We start from the raw sequence: 16965 nt of genomic DNA, 5'->3' as shown, positions 1-16965 counted from the left end.
AAAGTCTGAAATTTGCAGATTTGTTTCTTTTATGACTGTTCTTTGTACTCAGCATAATTTGCTACTTTTAAGAGTCTGAAATAAAGAAGTTGTATTTATATAATTTGGGTCTATAGTCCCTTATCCAAAATTCCAAATCCAAAAAGTTCTGAAAACTAAAACATTTTGTCGCTACCCCTTTGGCAACAAAATTTGATCTTAAATGACACGAGGCAGTTTTCAGTAGTCTCTCCTGATCCGCAGTTTCACTTTTTACAGTTTGTCACCTACGGTCAACCATGGTCTGAAAATATTAAATAAAAAGTTACAGAAATTTATAAGCAGTTATAAATTATGCATCGTTCTGAGTAGCGAGATGAAATCCTGTGCTGTCCTACTCCATCCCACCCAAGACATGAGTCATTCCTTTGTCCAGCATAGCCAGACCATAGATGCCACCTGCTTGTGCATCTCTTAGTAGCAGCATGGGTTATCAGATGAGCCGTCACTGTATCGCTGTGTGAATGTTCGAGTAACCCCTTTTATTTCATGATGCCCCCAAAGAGTACTGTGCCTAATTTATGAACTGAACTTTATCACAGATACGTGTATATAGGAAAAAAATAGTATGCATAGGGTTCAGTACTATCTGCAGTCTCAGACATCCACTGGGAGTCTTGGAACATATATCCCTCATAGTTTAGGGTGGGACTGCTGTATTTATTTCACTTACTATGCAAGTTGAGTTTCACTGCAGAAATTCTGTTGTGTTTGATTATGAGTGTTGCGATTATATTGATTATGGATATTATATGCTATATTGTTTTGATTATGAATGTTACATACATTATATGTTTAAGATCCAAGAAATTCTGAATTAGGAAACTCATCTGACCCTTGGGGTTTTAGGTAAAGAACTGTGACCCGCTGGGCTCGGTGGCTCAGCCTGTAATCCCGTGCCTTTGGGAGGCTGAGGTGAGTGGATTGCCTGAGTACGCGGGTTCGAGACCCGCCTAGGCAGTGAGACCTCATCTCTACAATAAATCAAAAAATCAGCCGGGCATGGTAGTGCATGCCTGTAATTCCGGCTACTTGGAAGGCTGAGGCGGAAGGATCGCCGGAGTCCAGCAGGTCGAGGCTGCAGTGGCCGGGAGTGGCTACTGTACTCCAGCCTGGGTGACAGTGAGACTCCAACTCAAAAAAAAAACAACTGTGACCCTGTAATTTATGAAGCATTTTCTACAGGGGTACCCAAAAAAACTGAAATTATATTTTAGAGGGGAGGCCCCTTTTAGTACAAGGCTTCCTCATTAGGTAGGTGTTCTAGGAATCCATCAATTTTTTTCTGGAAGTTTTGAAAAGATTGTGTCATGATTTGTGGAAGAAATGTTCCAAGTTGTGGCAAACAGATGACTGGTTCTTCTACCAAAACAATGCACCTGACCACACTGTGCTGAGTGCTCAGCAGTTTTTGACCAAAACTGGCATGATCCCCATGCCCCACCATTCATATGTACCCCATTCGCTCCAAATGACTTATTTTTGTTTTCCCAGATTTAAAAAAGTCCTCAAAGGGAAATGTTTTGTTGATGTGGAAGAGGAGACAAAAAATGGCAGAAGCACTAAAAGGCATCAAAATTGACAAGCTCAAAAACTGTTTTGAGCAGTAGAAAAAGCATCTTGATAGGTGTACTAACAGAACACTTTGAAGGTGACTGAAGTTTAACATGTAAGAATAAATGCACACAGTTCTATAAATAAATTCTGGGGGGTTTTTTGGTCCCCCTCTCACATTCTAATTTACGTTTTTAAATGTGAGAGGGGGACCAATGTGTGAAGTGAGTAATACTCTTAAATTTTGGCATACAAATGTAAGGGTCCACTCCTTACAAAAAGGAGGACCTCAGTAAGATTATCCTTATTTATAAGAGGTCTGAGATTTTTTTTTTTTTTTTTTTTTTGAGTTGGCGTCTCGCTCTGTCGCCCAGACTGGAGTACAGTGGCCACTCACGGCCACCGCAGCCTCGACATGCTGGGCTCCGGCGATCCTTCCGCCTCAACCTTCTGAGTAGCCGGAATTACTGGCGCGTGCTACCACACCCAGCTAATTTTTTGATTTTTATTGTAGAGATGAAGTCTTGCTGCCCAGGCGGGTCACGAACCCATGGGCTCAGGCAATCCACTCACTTCAGCCTCCCAAAGGCACAGGATTATAGGCTGAGCCACCGAGCCCAGCTAGGTCTGAGATTGTGACTTGTGATATAATTACTGGTTACAACATTATTTTAAATCAAGATTTTATTTTTAAATGTCCGTAGGGAAAATGGAAAAACATGATCTAATATATTAGACAATTATTAATATAAAAAGCCAGGTCATAAAATAGAAGCTTAACAACTTAGAAGAGTAACCTTAGGACATTCCGTGTAAAATCTTTATTTATAGGAGGAGTTTTAGTGTATGTGAGCAGTGACTTAGAGTATGTATTAGATGCTTGATTTTTATATGTAAAGGCTTCCAGACTGTAATGGGACTGTGTGTGTGTGTGTGTGTGTGTGTGTGTGTGTGTGTGTGTGTGAGTGTGATAACATTTTTTCCTTTAATTCTTGGCTTGAGTTTGGGGCCAGTTATAGGCAAACCCTGGGAGAAAAAATTAAGTAGTTTTTCCTTGTGCAAATAGAAATACATGGAATATTAAGATATTCTTGGAGGAAAAGTAAAGCTGAGAAGTAAGTATCTTCTCTAGATATTAGATGAATATAAGAGGTAATAGATGCCAGTGCAGCAATAGTTAGACGTTTTAAGAGGCCAACACTGCCAGTCAAGCAGTGTTGCAGATATTTAAAGCCCTTGAGTAAGCAAAAGTTAAAAGCACATTTAGAGTGAGTTAAACACCAATTCCAAATAGTTGAAGTATATCAAAAAAATGTGTTATGTGTGTTACTTATTTTTTATTTTTACTTGTATTATAGAAAATGCATATATATCCCCAAATAGAGTATCCATCAACCAGCTTTTTCACATTTTACCAATCTTCTTTTATTCATCTTTTCCTTTTTTTTGTTAGACTATTTTAAAGCAAATCCTAAGCTCTACTGTGTAGGCCTTCAATATCTTTGTCAGTAAGAATAAACTCAGATACACAACTGCATTTGCAGTACCACACAGGAAAAGTTAACAGGAACTTCTTAGTATGCTCTGATGCCCAGGCCATGTTCACATTTATGAATTTGTCTTTAAGCATCTTCTTTACAGATGGTTTGTTAGAATCAGGATCCAAACAAGGTCCACATATTGCACTTAAAGTCTTTCTTCATCTATTTTATTTCCATTCCTAATCTGCTTTTTAAAAAATTTCCCATATTCTGAATTTGGATAATTACGTCCTCATTTTGTCATTTAACAAATTTCTCTTTCCTCTGTTTCCTGAAATCTGGTAGCTAGATCAAAAGGCTTACTTTGATTTGGCTTATTTATTTGTTTTTTGAACAAGAATATTTCCTGGGTATTCACATGTTTCACATATAATGTCTGATTCACTTCGGGTGCTGCTAAGATTAACAAGCAAGTTATCAATGTTATCTCTCCATTATAAAGTTCCCCATCGATCCTTTACTGAATGAATTATTAGCATTTATTGATGGTCATTACTCTAACCTAGAAGTTGACAAACTTTTTCTTTTTACTATGAAAGACCAAATAATAAATATTTTAGGCTTTGCAGACCATATGGTCTCTGTACGAACCACTGAGCTTTCTGTTGTAGCGTGAACAGTGTGAAAGCACATTATACAATACACAAATGAATGAGCTTGGCTGCATTCCAACAAAACTTTATTTACAGAAACAGGTGGTGGATTGGGTATGGTTCATAGGCTTAATTTACCAACCACTGTGTAGGTCTGATACATTATTTCACTGGGGATGCTAAATGATGCTGCTCAGGTTCTATCATTCCTTCATTTATTAGCTGGAACAACTTCCATCAACTATTCAGTTACCCCAAATCCGTTCATACAGAGAAGGCAAGACAAGTGCTTTATTTTCCTGATTTCCTTTATTGGTTGTTACCATAATGAGTGCTCTGGCAGCTTAGGGTTTTTGTTTTTGGTGTCAATATGAATTATTGACATATTTGGTGTGACTCAAGTAATCTTTGGTACACCTTTACTTTTGAACAGAAAATGCCCCAGCTCAACTAGAATCAGCTGTTTTTTCAAAGGACCCTAATTCCTTTTAGAAGAACATTTTTTTTTTACCTGTCATACATATTTATATCCATCTACACAACACACACACACACACACACACACACACACACACACACACACACACAGACACACACATACACGGTGCCAAAAAAATGTATACACATTTTAAGAAAAGAAAAGGCTGTATTTAAATTGTAATGCTTAACAAGATGAATGATGGATGCAAGTCATATTTGACTTCTGCAATTACAAGAGGTGCTCAAAAAAAAAAAAAGAGGTGCTCAAAGTGGTTTTGGCTTTTTCTAGCATAGATAAACAGATTTTTTAATTCTCTTTGTGCCATAAAAAAAGTGTCAGTGTCCAGACACCTCTGATTATGACATACATCTCTTAAGACCTGTATACATTGTTTTGGCACCCCTGGTTTGGGTGGGGGGGGTGGTACGTGTATGTTTTTTAAGTCGGGTTCTCACTCTGTCACCCAGGCTGGAGTGCAGTGGCACAATCACCACTCACCATAGCCTGAAATTCCTGGGCTCAGGCAGTCCTCCTGCCTAACCTCATGAGTAGCTGGGACTGTAGGCATACACCACCACACCAGGCTAATTTTTTTATTTTTTGTCGAGATAAGGTCTCACTATGTTGCCTGGTGTGGTCTCAAACTTCTGGGCTCATGCAGTTCTCCTGCCTCAGCCTCCCAAAGTGCTAGAATTACAGGTGTGAGCCGCCATGCCCAGCCATATTTTTTAAATCATATTTTATACTGTATCTCTTCACTGAGAAAACAATCATGTAAATTTTACTGTTATTTTAATTAAGCTAACCATCATAAAAGAGAGAGGAAAGACAGAAAGGAGGGAGGGAAGGAGGAGATAGTAAAATAAAAATCATTTGCCAGGCCTATGCATCCAGGAATAGCCAGGACCATTCATCTGATGGTAACTTTTGGAATTATGGAGCACTTTGTTTAGGAAGAAAGAACTGACACTTCCAAACATTTTCCAGTGTTTTGCTTTTTACCTTTTTCTTACATTTTATTTTGTCCAGGTGTAGACCTATAACTACAAATCAGCAAGTTTCAATGTCTTAAAAATGGTTTGGGAGTCACCAAAACTCTCAATGATTTCTTCCCTTCTCATTTTCTGGAAATACCAGCCAAAAGATGTGTTTACTTGTCTGTCTACCATAAGACTAACAGATGCCAACATGGCATTCTTCTAAAAAGTTAAATGTCACTATTAAGTATTGAAAATTTTCTAACTGTAGAAATCATTTGATTAATCATAGTTTCTTTTGTATTTTTTGTGTATGTGTGTAAATTTTAATATGTGCAAATTACTGTGTAGAAGTCTCTTTGCTAAGGTTTCACTTAAATTCTCAGATTTTGCTGAATCTGAAAAAGCCATCAAAATAATATTTAAGTACCTTGGCTTTTTCTATAGATAAACAGATTTTTTTATTCTCATCATGGCATAAAAAAAGTTGACTATAGCTTTATCACAGGAAGAAAGCTGACCATCATTGCCTTCCCTTTATTTGGACCTAGTTGCCATGGTTACAGCCTTTTAACTAAATTGGGAGCAGTAACCAAAATAACACTTTGCATAACATTCCCTTGTTCTGCCCACCTCTTTGCACTTCTTCAAATCTCAGTTTTGGTCTATATCATACTATGCCATAGCCTACTTTAAGAAGTACTTTAGGCTGAGTAGTTAGATGAGTTTTATTTATGCTAAATACTCATCAAATGGCTAGCATAGTTAGCATATTCCTGGAAATACTAATAATTACATCACCATGCCTCAACAGATAGTCTATGACCTAAGCTTTTTATCCTTTTGCCATGTGGTTATTAACATGTCAGGATTTTATGCAGGGCACTACCTTGTTAAGGAAACTAGTATTTCTGTGTGTCCATTTAATATATAACATTTTGTGTTATTTAGACTCTTTGAAATTGAAATGCAAATTAGATCCTCTTTTCCTTTTTGTCATCCAGCACATACCTTGGTTTTTGTTTGTATTGTCATTAACCAATGTTTTGGGGAGGATTTGTTGTTTTGGACTTTCAAAACTGAAAATCACTGGTTGATAGAGTAAAACTATATAGAAGATTAGCTCTGATTTGTAAACATGGTTTGTTCTTTGGTACAATGTGTTGTGCAGATTTATTCAGCTTAATATAGACTGTACATTAGTGATTTTCTGCAGTAGAAATGCTAACCAGTATCTTGTTTTCAAGCAGTATTTGATATAAATGCACTTCTGTTCCAACCTAAAGTTTCTAAGCAAACCATAGTTACAGATGAAAACATAGCATTAAATCTCGATGTGAAAGAAAAAAAATTTTGAGACTATTTTTTAAGACCCAGACCAAATTCTATATCTTACAGTGTAGCTTTTGTTTTCTAGAAGCATGCCATATTCAAATAACTATACTGTAAGCTTTTTAACCATGTTGTTGGGCATTCCAAAATCATTGAGATATAAGCACTTTTTCTTGTAGAGAGGATTTATTGAAGAATAAAGTCTAAGTTGGCTTACCTTTCTTATTTTCTGGAAGCTGGTGCCAGTTGGTAGCTAACTTTTTCTTTAAAAGAAGCAAAGCTTTAGAATAAACTATTCAACTGCAGTCTGCAAAATGCTTTAGAATTGTTTCTCTAAAATATTTTATTTTTATTTCTTATAGAAAGAAGCAGCTTTGAATCTGAGCTTGATATTGAAAGAAGAGATGAAAAACACCAGTTGGATTAGAAAGAACTGGCTTTTTGTAGCTGGGGTAGCTTTCATAGGTGTCCATCTTGGGACATACTTTATACAGAGGACTGCAAAGCAGTCTGTAAAGTCTCAATCTAGAGACAAACAAAAGAATATTGAAGAGTGAAGTAAAATAAATATTTGGAATTACTAATTTATCATTAAATAATATGCTGATTAGCTACATAAACATCTAATTATATAGTTTTATGGCCACAATGCTGCATAACCAGACTTTCATTTCTAAAGAATAATTTTTTCAAATGTTAAAACGCATGGCAATGCAATAAATAGCAAAATATGGTTCACAAAATAAAAGCTGTCTTCGCAATAAAAGCTGTCTTCACAATAAAAGCTGTCTTCACCTAAAATAAGATGTCTCGTTTCGAAGCCAAGAAGCCATCATTGTGTACAAGTGAACCACTGATGAGTGAGGGAGTCAGGGCCACGCTTTCTGTCCTGAAGGGAATCGTGACATCATGCTATGGCCCTTCAGGCAGGCTGAAGCAGCTGCACAATGGCTTGGGAGGTTACGTGTGTACATCTTCACAGTCCTCAGCCCTGCTCCATCACCTTTCGGTCACCCATCCCGTATTAAAGATCCTGACAACTTCCGTGCAGAACCATGTGTCATGCTTCAGTGATTGTGGCTTATTCACAGCCATTCTTTGCTGTAACCTGATTGAAAATGTTCAGAGAATAGCCTTGACACCCACCACTGTCATTAGTTTAAATAAACATCTTTTGAGTCTCTGCACCAGTTATCTCAAGTCGGAGGCCTGTGGTTGTCGAATCCCAGTTGACTTTAGTAGGACTCAGGTCCTTCTTTGTTTGGTGCGGAGTATATTAACAAGTAAACCTGCCTGTATGCTCACCAGAAAGGAAATTGATCATATCAGTGCTTTGATTCTACAAGCCTTTTTGCTTACGATTCCAGAAAACATTAACGACCATATCATTTTAGGAACGAGTATAATTGTTCCTTTAAAAGGTCAAAGAGTTGTAGATTCTACAGTATTACCTGGAATACTCATTGAAGTGTCAGAAGTTCAATTAACAAGGCTATTACCAGCCAAAAAATCAGGTGCTCTCAAGGTGGCAGTCTTTTGTACAACTTTATCAGGAGACGTTTCTGACACTGGAGAAGGAACAGTGGTGGTCAGTTACGGAATTTCTCTTGAAAATGCAGTCCTGGACCAGCTGATTAACCTAGGAAGGCAGTTAGTCAGTGACCACATCGATCTTGTCCTATGCCAAAAAGTTATACACCCATCTCTGAAACAGTTTCTCAGTGTGCATCGTGTTATTGCAATAGACAGAATTGGAGTGACTCTGATGGCACCCCTGAGTAAAGTAACAGGTAAAAATCACTCTTGGCTTTTACCCTTACAGTTAAGAAATCACACTTTTTAAGCAGAGTATCTTTAGTATGTCACTATTACCATCTTGAAAATTTTTAGAAGCCACCAACCTTACTGCGTGTCAATATCGTTTCTTACAACAAAGGTGGTTTCTAAAAAAGATCCTGTATTGTTCACATACTAAAAATGGAATGATTATGGCCATTTTCTACATTCTTTGCAGCCTAAAAATGTACCGCAGAGCCTATCATAATCTAACCCCCAAATATTTTACAGGTTATTGAGAAGCCTAATATCCTCATAATCCTAAGGTCTTTCATGCTTTATACAGAATTCTTCAGCTTGAATCTACAAAGTTTTTGAGTCATGTTATATTCAGAAGGTAGTTTTGCGTCTGGAATACCCTCTATTTTTACCATCATACCACTAAACTTTTGTACTTCTGTCTAAAGAGTTGTTTCTATTGTGAGGGGATGTGCACACGCTTGTTTTACCTTTCTCAAAACTTTCCAGCTGACCTTGAGACCCAAAATCATCTTTTACTTTCAGCACCTATAACAGGCTGAACTTACTATAACATTTAGTAACAAGCAGAATTATAATGGGCAGAAAATTCACTATCTCATAAACTCAGCAGATCAAAAGCATGAAATTTTAAGTAAGAGGTTGATACTCACCTGCCAGAGCCAAAATACAAGCTAAAGAGTAGCTGATTTGAGCTGTTTTCAGCACCCATTTAACTGCTTTGACAATCAGAAAGATGATTCAATTCTGCATTGTTTTCAATTTTTAAGTTATTACACTTAAACCATTGTTAAAGTTCACTATTTATAGTCTTATAAATAAAAGAGCAGTACGTGTGCCAAGTATTGAATACATAATATCTCTTGGTTATTGCCCTATCTTTGTAAGACAAATGACCTTCAAAGCAGAATTTATTAAGAAATAATGGAAATAATTCTATGGAACTCATTGTTGATACAATAAGTCAGACTCATGTTCTTAGATATCTACTAGCTTTTCATTAATCTGGCCTGTGAATATTGGAAATTCTAGATTATTTAGTTTTTAAAAATAGTAACGTTTTAGCTGTGTGTAGTGGTGCAAGCTTGTAGTCCCAGCTATTTGGGAGGTTGAGGCAAGAGGATTACATGAGCTCAGGAGTTCAAGTCCAGCCTGGACAACATAGCAAAAACCCATCTCAAAAAAAAAAGGTTGGGGGGGATGTTTTTCCTTAGCAACAATATTGTAAGTAGAGACTGGGTTTCCATACTAGCCACTATATAGCCCTAAAACATGACATTAGTAGCCATAGCTTTAGTCTTAGATCTTGAGAGCAGGAATCTTTTGAGACCAAAGAGAACATGGGAAAAAACCTGAACAGATGCGTAACTCAGGTGAACTTTTAAAATAGATAAAGTATGTTTTCCTGTTTCTTAATAATCTGGATTGAGTAGAAAGTGTTACTGTGTGTAGGTGGCGTACAGAACATTTTCAACATATTTGGTTTAATTTATTTGTGAAGTAGACCTTATTATCCCCATTTTACTCTCAGTGTGAGAGAGCCAGAAAAGTTCAGTGCCAGCAGTGACCTCCTTAACCTTCAGTGACTGATGAGCAGTAAAGCTGAGGCTCCTCACTCCAGAATCTGGTGTTTTCACCACGTGAAATTATACTATAAGATTTAGCCTTTATTTTTTCAACTTGTTAAATTTTAGATAACTTTAAAAGTATTCCTTATTCTTACAAGCTCCAGAATATTTTTAAATACTTAAAAATATTTAAGCAACTTGTTTAGTGATTATTTTCTATAAATTTTTTGAGCTGGAAGTATCTTTTTATATTTTAACACCATTAGTTTGAAAGAAAACATATTTTCAACATTAGTTTAAAAGAAAAGGAAACCAAAGTGGGTATGGTGGCTCACACTTGTAATCCCAGCACTTTGAAAGGCTGGGCAGGACTGTGGGAGGCCAGAAATTGTAGACCAGCCTGGGCAACATAGTGAGACACTATCCCTACAAAAAAAAATTTTTTTTAAATTAGAGATGAAGTGGGGACCAAAGTGAGGCCCAACTTTACCTGCAAGACCATTTGTATATCTAACCCTGAATTATACCCCGCAACTTTAAAATTAAAAAAAAAAAAATAGCTAGACATGATGGCATGCACCTGTAATCCCAGCTACTTGGGAGGTTGAGGTGGGAGTTTGAGGCTGCAGTGAGCTATGATTGCGTACACTGCACTCCAACCTGAATGACAGTGAGACCTTGCCTCTAAAAAAATTATGTATATACACATATATATGAAAAACTAGAAATAATTAAAGTTTTTTAAAGTATAAGAAATAAAAGGAAAGCTGGCCAGGCCAATGGGTTGAATGACTCAGAGTTACAGTTTTAATATTTAGTTTCTATATTATTGTTATTTCTTGCAGAAGTTTAGTGTAGTTATCTTATATAACTTGCACTACATTTAGAGATTTTGAAAATTGAAGTCATCCTGGTGTCTCCTTTATTCGTGTTTTTGTTAATTTATGATTTATCAAACGTTACTATTTTACCTGTGCAGGTGAGAGGTCAAAAAGTACTTAGTATATCAAAGAATAACAAAGTAAGTGTACTACATACTTTTTGGGCATAATTTAGGTAGCTATTAACATACAAACAGTTGCTAGACAAAAAAATAATAATACTTATTATATGTTTACTAAGTAGAGCCCCAAAGGAATTCAACTAGACAACTATTTGGATAACTTCATTTGTTTCAAATTGGAAATAGTAATGCCTTTTAAAAAATACCCTGTCCCCTCATGTCATATTACCCTGCCCCCTTATTCCATATAGTAAGTTTCTTAATTTGAGGACCCTGATCTATAAATGGGTTTCCAGGGTGTGTATGCAAAACTGTATGCACCTTTTTCTAGGGAGGGAGTACAGGCCTTTTCTATTCTTTTTCTTTTTTTTCTTTTTTTGAGATAGGGTCCCATTTTTTCTACCAGGTTGGTGTGCAGTGGTGCGATCATATGAGGAGGACCCCCAAAAAATAAGAATTATCTTTTGGAGGGACAGCCCCTTGACTACAGGCTCCCCCTGCTAGTGAAGTGTTCTAGGCATCAGTGTACCGACTAGCGTTGTGAGAGGCTGCCTTCGGCTTCAGTGAATTTTCTTTGAAGATGTTTTTCAACATGGTTGCCTATTACACAATGAGTGCTTTACATGAACAACCTGCCCCTACCAAGCTGAGTGTTCAGCAGCTTTTGACCAAAAATGACATGACCCTGTGCCCCACCCTCCCCATTCACCCCCCATCTTGCCTCAAACTGAATCTCACTGGCACCTCGAACTCCTAGACTTAAGCCATCCTCCGACCTCAGCCTAACCTAGGATTACAGGCACGGGCCACTACGCCTAGTACAAAATGGCTTCTAACAGATGTTTATAAAATTCTGTAAACCAAAATAACCTCTGCTTTATTTGTATATCATTTTAATAGCGGAATACTACTCATTTTAGCAGTTTATTTCTTTATCCTATGTTTCCTATTTTAAATGATATGCTTGTGGGACTTTTATTTTGGCTAGAGATAAATGTAATTTTCAGTGGTTGTTTGCTTCACTTTTGCTTATACATTTTGTGTTTTCTAAACTTTAAAAAACAGGAGCACAGCCTATTGGCTCCCTAGGCTCAATATCTCCTAGTAGTTATGGAAATGTGAAAGATTTGTGCACTGCAAAATTTGGCTCCAAACATTTTTTTCATCTTATTCCAAATGAAGCGACAATCTGTAGCTTGCTCCTCTGCAACAGAAATGACACTATCTGGGATGAGCTGAAGGTATGTAATGAAATTTGAATTCTGTATTCAGGGACTGAGGCAGGAATTAAATTGTCACTCAACAGTTTTTTGGGGTTGTTTTCACATTTTTTTCATAACTCTCCTTGGTGTAGAAAGCAAAAACACCACAAGTTCTGAGGGTGTGGGGGCAGGGAAAGCAAAAACAAAAATGAGAGAATCAAAGTCACAAGTAGTTAATTTAAATGCCTGTGACATTATAGAAGACTTGGCATATGTTGCCATTTATTTCTACTATTTACTAGAAACCTAAAATGTCCTTGATGTGTGAAATTTTCTTAAGAAACTAATTTGAATTGTGTAGTCTTTGATGCTAATATATATGAATAATTCACGTAGAAAATGATTTATTCAGTCAGCACCCACCATCCAACTCCTAGTAGAGTTTATCATCCTCTGCCAGCAATAACACATACAACTCTCATATAAGGGGAGTGATAATTTGTGGGATTGGCCACAAGCTTTGAAAATTCACGTATGCTCAAGGATATATCTTTGGTGAATGTCAAAAGATCTGTATGTTTTTCTATTTATTACTGCTGGGTTATAGCTGTATTTGTAGCACTTATACATCTAGTTTATTTGGTCTGAAATAATTTTAGTAGAAGTACCATCAAACCTTGCTGACCCAGATATTTTTGAAGCTGTAGATTTGTGAGTCTCAATTTGAAGAGCTAAGTATATTTGAAAGGAAATATTAATCTGGCTCCATGAAAACAAAATTCTGGCTAATGTACCTTTCTTTAATCTCTAATCTTTATTATCACAAAATGTATTAATCACATTACAACCTTGACAACATAGATTTTGTCCTTTTCCAATTAATTATCAGGCTCTTTGAATCCACTATCTATTTTACTTTGAGAGCATGGTTATATTTCTTTACATATATGATGTGAATGTCTGATTCTGATGTGTTTGTTTCTTAGCTCACATGTCAGACAGCACTGCATGTCCTGCAGTTAACAATCAAGGAACCGTGGGTTTTGTTGGGAGGTGGCTGTACTGAAACTCATTTGGCTGCATATATCAGACACAAGGTAAGAATGATAGTCCTCTTCAGATGATCTGAATTATCAGCAACTTTTGTTTTATGAGATGATAAGCCAAATTGTAATATCCTGGAGCCTTTTACACTTAATTTTTCAATAGTCTATATTGAAAAACACTTAAAGAAAATAAGATAAATGTAAGGTAATGTCTTTATTATAATGATTATTATAAATTTAATTTTTCATCAAATGACCATATTCTCTGAGTATTAGCTCTATGTACTGCATCTTGAAACTAGCATTATGTTATTGAGAATTCTCATATTAGAGATCTCAGTTGGGCTTGGTGGCTCACGCCTGTAATCCCAGCACCATGGGAGGCTGAGGCAGGAGAATCGCTTGAGCTCAGGAATTCAAGACCAGCCTGGGCAACATGACAGGACCTTGTTTCTACAAAAATTAGCCAAGTAGTCGCAGCTATTCAGGAAGCTGAGGCAGGAGGCTGAGGTGTAAGAATAGCATGAGCTCAGAAGGCCGAGGATGCAGTGAGCTGGGATCACGCCACTGTACTCTAGCCTGGACAACAGAATGAGACCATATCTCAAAAAAAAAAACTAAAAAAGAGATCTCAACTGCTGCTGAGTTATAATTGATATTTACAACAAAAGGGCCCAAGGTTCTACAAAATACTTCAATACCTTCTGGAGCATCAAGAAAAGTCTTAATTTTATTTATTAAAGCATTCCATATGTCGGATTCTATTACAATTTTTAAATTGTTATTTATGTATGATATTTATTAACTCTACTAAATAGAATTTTGTATTAATCTAGGAAATGTCATTTCCTGACATTAGTCAGAAAAGTTGAGTGCACTATAGTTCTGAGTAATTATTTCATAAGTACTGGCCTACTTTATTTGAAAATTGATACAAAAGGTATAAGTGCTTTCTAAATACTAGCAATTGATTAATTGGGTAGACATGCCCGGCCCTGCTTCCCCAAATAATTTAAAGTCTATCTGAAAATAAATTCCTTTCATGAAAAGTTGTTAGAATATACATTAGGAAAAACAAAATTTGTACCAATCAATTGATGGCAAGTGGACAGTCATGTAATCTTTAAATGTAATTGAGTAAACTAGAGAAGTTTTTCAGAGGAAGGAGGTGTCAAGAGTTGGATTTTAAAGAAACAACACAGCATCGGGGATGTGGGTAAAAATATCACATCCGATTCTTTGACCTCCTGATTTAAAAAAAAGTGATCAAGCCGGGCTTGGTGGCTCAGCCTGTAATCCCGTGCCTTTGGGAGGCTGAGGTGAGTGGATTGCCTGAGCCTGCGGGTTCGAGACCCACCTGGGCAGCGAGACCTCATCTCTACAATAAAATCACAAAATCAGCCAGGCGTGGTAGCGCATGCCTGTAATTCCGGCTACTTGGAAGGCTGAGGCGGAAGGATCGCCGGAGCCCAGCAGGTTGAGGCTGCGGTGGCCGGGAGTGGCCACTGCACTCCAGTCTGGGCGATAGAGTGAGACTCTAACTCAAAAAATAAAAATAAAAAAAAGTTATCACTATTTTTAAGTAGTTAAGATTTTTAAGGTAACCATTCAGTTATTTGCTTATAAATCATGCGTTGCTTAACAACAGGGATATATTCTGAGAAACGCAATGTTAGACAATTTTGGTGTCATGCAAACATCATAGAATGAGTGTTACTTATACAGACCTAAATGGTGCAGCCTACTACACACTCAAGCTATTCGGTGTAGTCTGTTGCTCCTAGGCTTCACACCTGTACAGCATGTTACTGTACTGAATACTGTAGGCAGGTGTAGCAACACAGTGGTATGTATTTAAACAGAAAAGTTCAGTAAAATAGGGGTATTATAAGCTTATGGGACCACTATCATATATGTGGTTTGTTGTTGACTAAAACTTTGATTTGTGGTGCATGGCTGTATATTCGTTTTTCTTTTTTTCTTTCTTTCTCTTTTTTTTTGAATCAAGATCTCACTCCGTCACGCAGGTTAGCAGGTTGGAGTGCAGTGGCCCGATTACAGTTCACCACAGATTACCTCCCAGGTTCAGGTGATCCTTCCACCTCAGCATCCCAAGTAGCTAGGACGACAGGAATATACCACTACGCCTGGCTAATTTTTTTATGTCTTGTAGAGATGAGGTTTCACTATGTTGCCCAGGCTGGCCTCAAGCTTCTGGGCTCAAATAATCCTCTTATCTCAGCCTCCCAAAGTGCTGGGATTACAGGCATGAGCCACTGCACCCTGCCTAATTTTCTTTCTATTATGGAATTTCTAGTATAAACTTTTTTAAATGATGAACCAAAAAACAGTTTAAAGTCTTATTGTCTTTTTATTAATTTAAAGAGAAGAATATTCATTTTTAAAATATTGATGTGAAAATTGTATACATCCCTAAATGCCATCTTAATAAGAATATATGCATTCTCTTTTAAACAAAACTCACATGTTCTGCCAAGATAAATAAATACTTCATTAGGGACACTAATCTTCAGAAACCTCCCTCTTTGTGCATAAAAACCTGTAATGTATGCATTATGCCGTATCTTTCATATATTAAGGAGGCACTACTAGGCCTTATTCATAAGAAGCTGATAGTGGGGTTATTCTGATTCACTCATTCTGATGACATGACTGGTAGCATTCATTATAGCCAACCAGGTTAAGGAACTGCAGCCTGGCCAGCAGACCCATACAAACCCATTAGCCTTTTGCCAAACTCTGAATTAAATGAATATAAGTAGTAACTTTTTGAATAAAGCTTTGACCAAGCATCCTCTGCTTCTGAAATATTTTTTATTAATTGCTCTGTATGTGTTTTTCATGTTTTATTACCCTTTAGACTCACAACGAGCCAGAAAGCATTCTCAAAGATGGTGAATATACTCAAACAGAACTTCTCCTAATTGCTGAAGCATTTTGCCGTGCTCTAGAATCTGTGGCTGGCTCTTTAGAACATGATGGAGGTGAAATTCTCACTGACATGAAGTATGGACACTTTTGGTCAGTTCAGGCAGATGCTCCTTCTGTTGTTAACTGGCCAGATTTGTTTTCACAGTGTGGCTGTGGACTCTACAACAGCCAGGAAGAGTTCAGCTGGTCTTTCCTAAGAAGCACGCATCATCCTTTCGTGCCACAGACCTGCCTTCCACATGAAGCCGTGGGCTCAGCCAGCAACCTGACCGTGGACTGTTTAACTGCTAAGCTTAGTGGCCTACAGGCGGCTGTAGAGACAGCCAGTTTGATTTTGGATCTTTCGTACGTCATTGAAGATAAAAACTAACATAAGAGAATGGCATGTACAAAACAAACTAGTCCACTGTCAATTAAGAAAAATAGTGAGTATATTTCTTCTCTTTCAAAGGGTTGCTCCACATATCTGGACAGATGACTCATAAAATCATAAATATACTTACTGAAGGTAAAAGTTGTGATGCATGAATAGAAAAGCCATAAAAGAGCAAAAATGTGAAGCATTGTTACTAAAGGCATTACTGTTATCTTAGGGATTCCACAGTGACTACTGTACATTCTAAACTTTTGTTTTTATTCTTTTATCATTCTAATAACAAATGGAAATAAAATAAATTTCTAATCTATATGCTAGTTTGTTTGTACTTATTATAGACATTTTCTAGTTAGTAGTAATTACACATATTTAAAATATAAAATTAGATTCCCAAATATCACAAAGCATTCAGTATATATTCCTCAATCAGAAGACATAGTCACACTGCTGGATTGTACTTTGCTCAGTGCCTTTCATCTCAGACTG

The 16965-nt window shown here is 36.9% G+C and overlaps 1 protein-coding gene across 4 annotated transcripts in view; it reads left to right on the top strand.

Moving 5' to 3' along the window:
* MKKS (McKusick-Kaufman syndrome) overlaps window positions 1-16526 on the top strand; it is a 29619-nt gene extending 13093 nt beyond the window's left edge. For 3 of the 4 annotated variants that reach the window (XM_008059580.2, XM_021713129.1, XM_021713130.1), the window contains 4 exons: window positions 6880-8307; window positions 11969-12144; window positions 13092-13202; window positions 16033-16526. In XM_008059580.2, the coding sequence (XP_008057771.1) occupies window positions 7323-8307; window positions 11969-12144; window positions 13092-13202; window positions 16033-16473 (1713 nt within the window). In that variant the 5' untranslated portion in view covers window positions 6880-7322 and the 3' untranslated portion in view covers window positions 16474-16526. The remainder of the gene's footprint in view (window positions 1-6879; window positions 8308-11968; window positions 12145-13091; window positions 13203-16032) is intronic. The other variant, XM_008059581.2, reaches the window with a different exon arrangement.
* The last annotated feature ends 439 nt before the right edge of the window (window positions 16527-16965 follow it).

This window comes from Carlito syrichta, unplaced genomic scaffold (assembly GCF_000164805.1).
Source record: "Carlito syrichta isolate Samal-C Ts95f unplaced genomic scaffold, Tarsius_syrichta-2.0.1 Scaffold304264, whole genome shotgun sequence".
Taxonomy (NCBI): domain Eukaryota; kingdom Metazoa; phylum Chordata; class Mammalia; order Primates; family Tarsiidae; genus Carlito; species Carlito syrichta.
The sequence above is the reverse complement of the archived record's forward strand: the minus strand, read 5'-3'. Positions and strand labels throughout refer to the sequence as shown.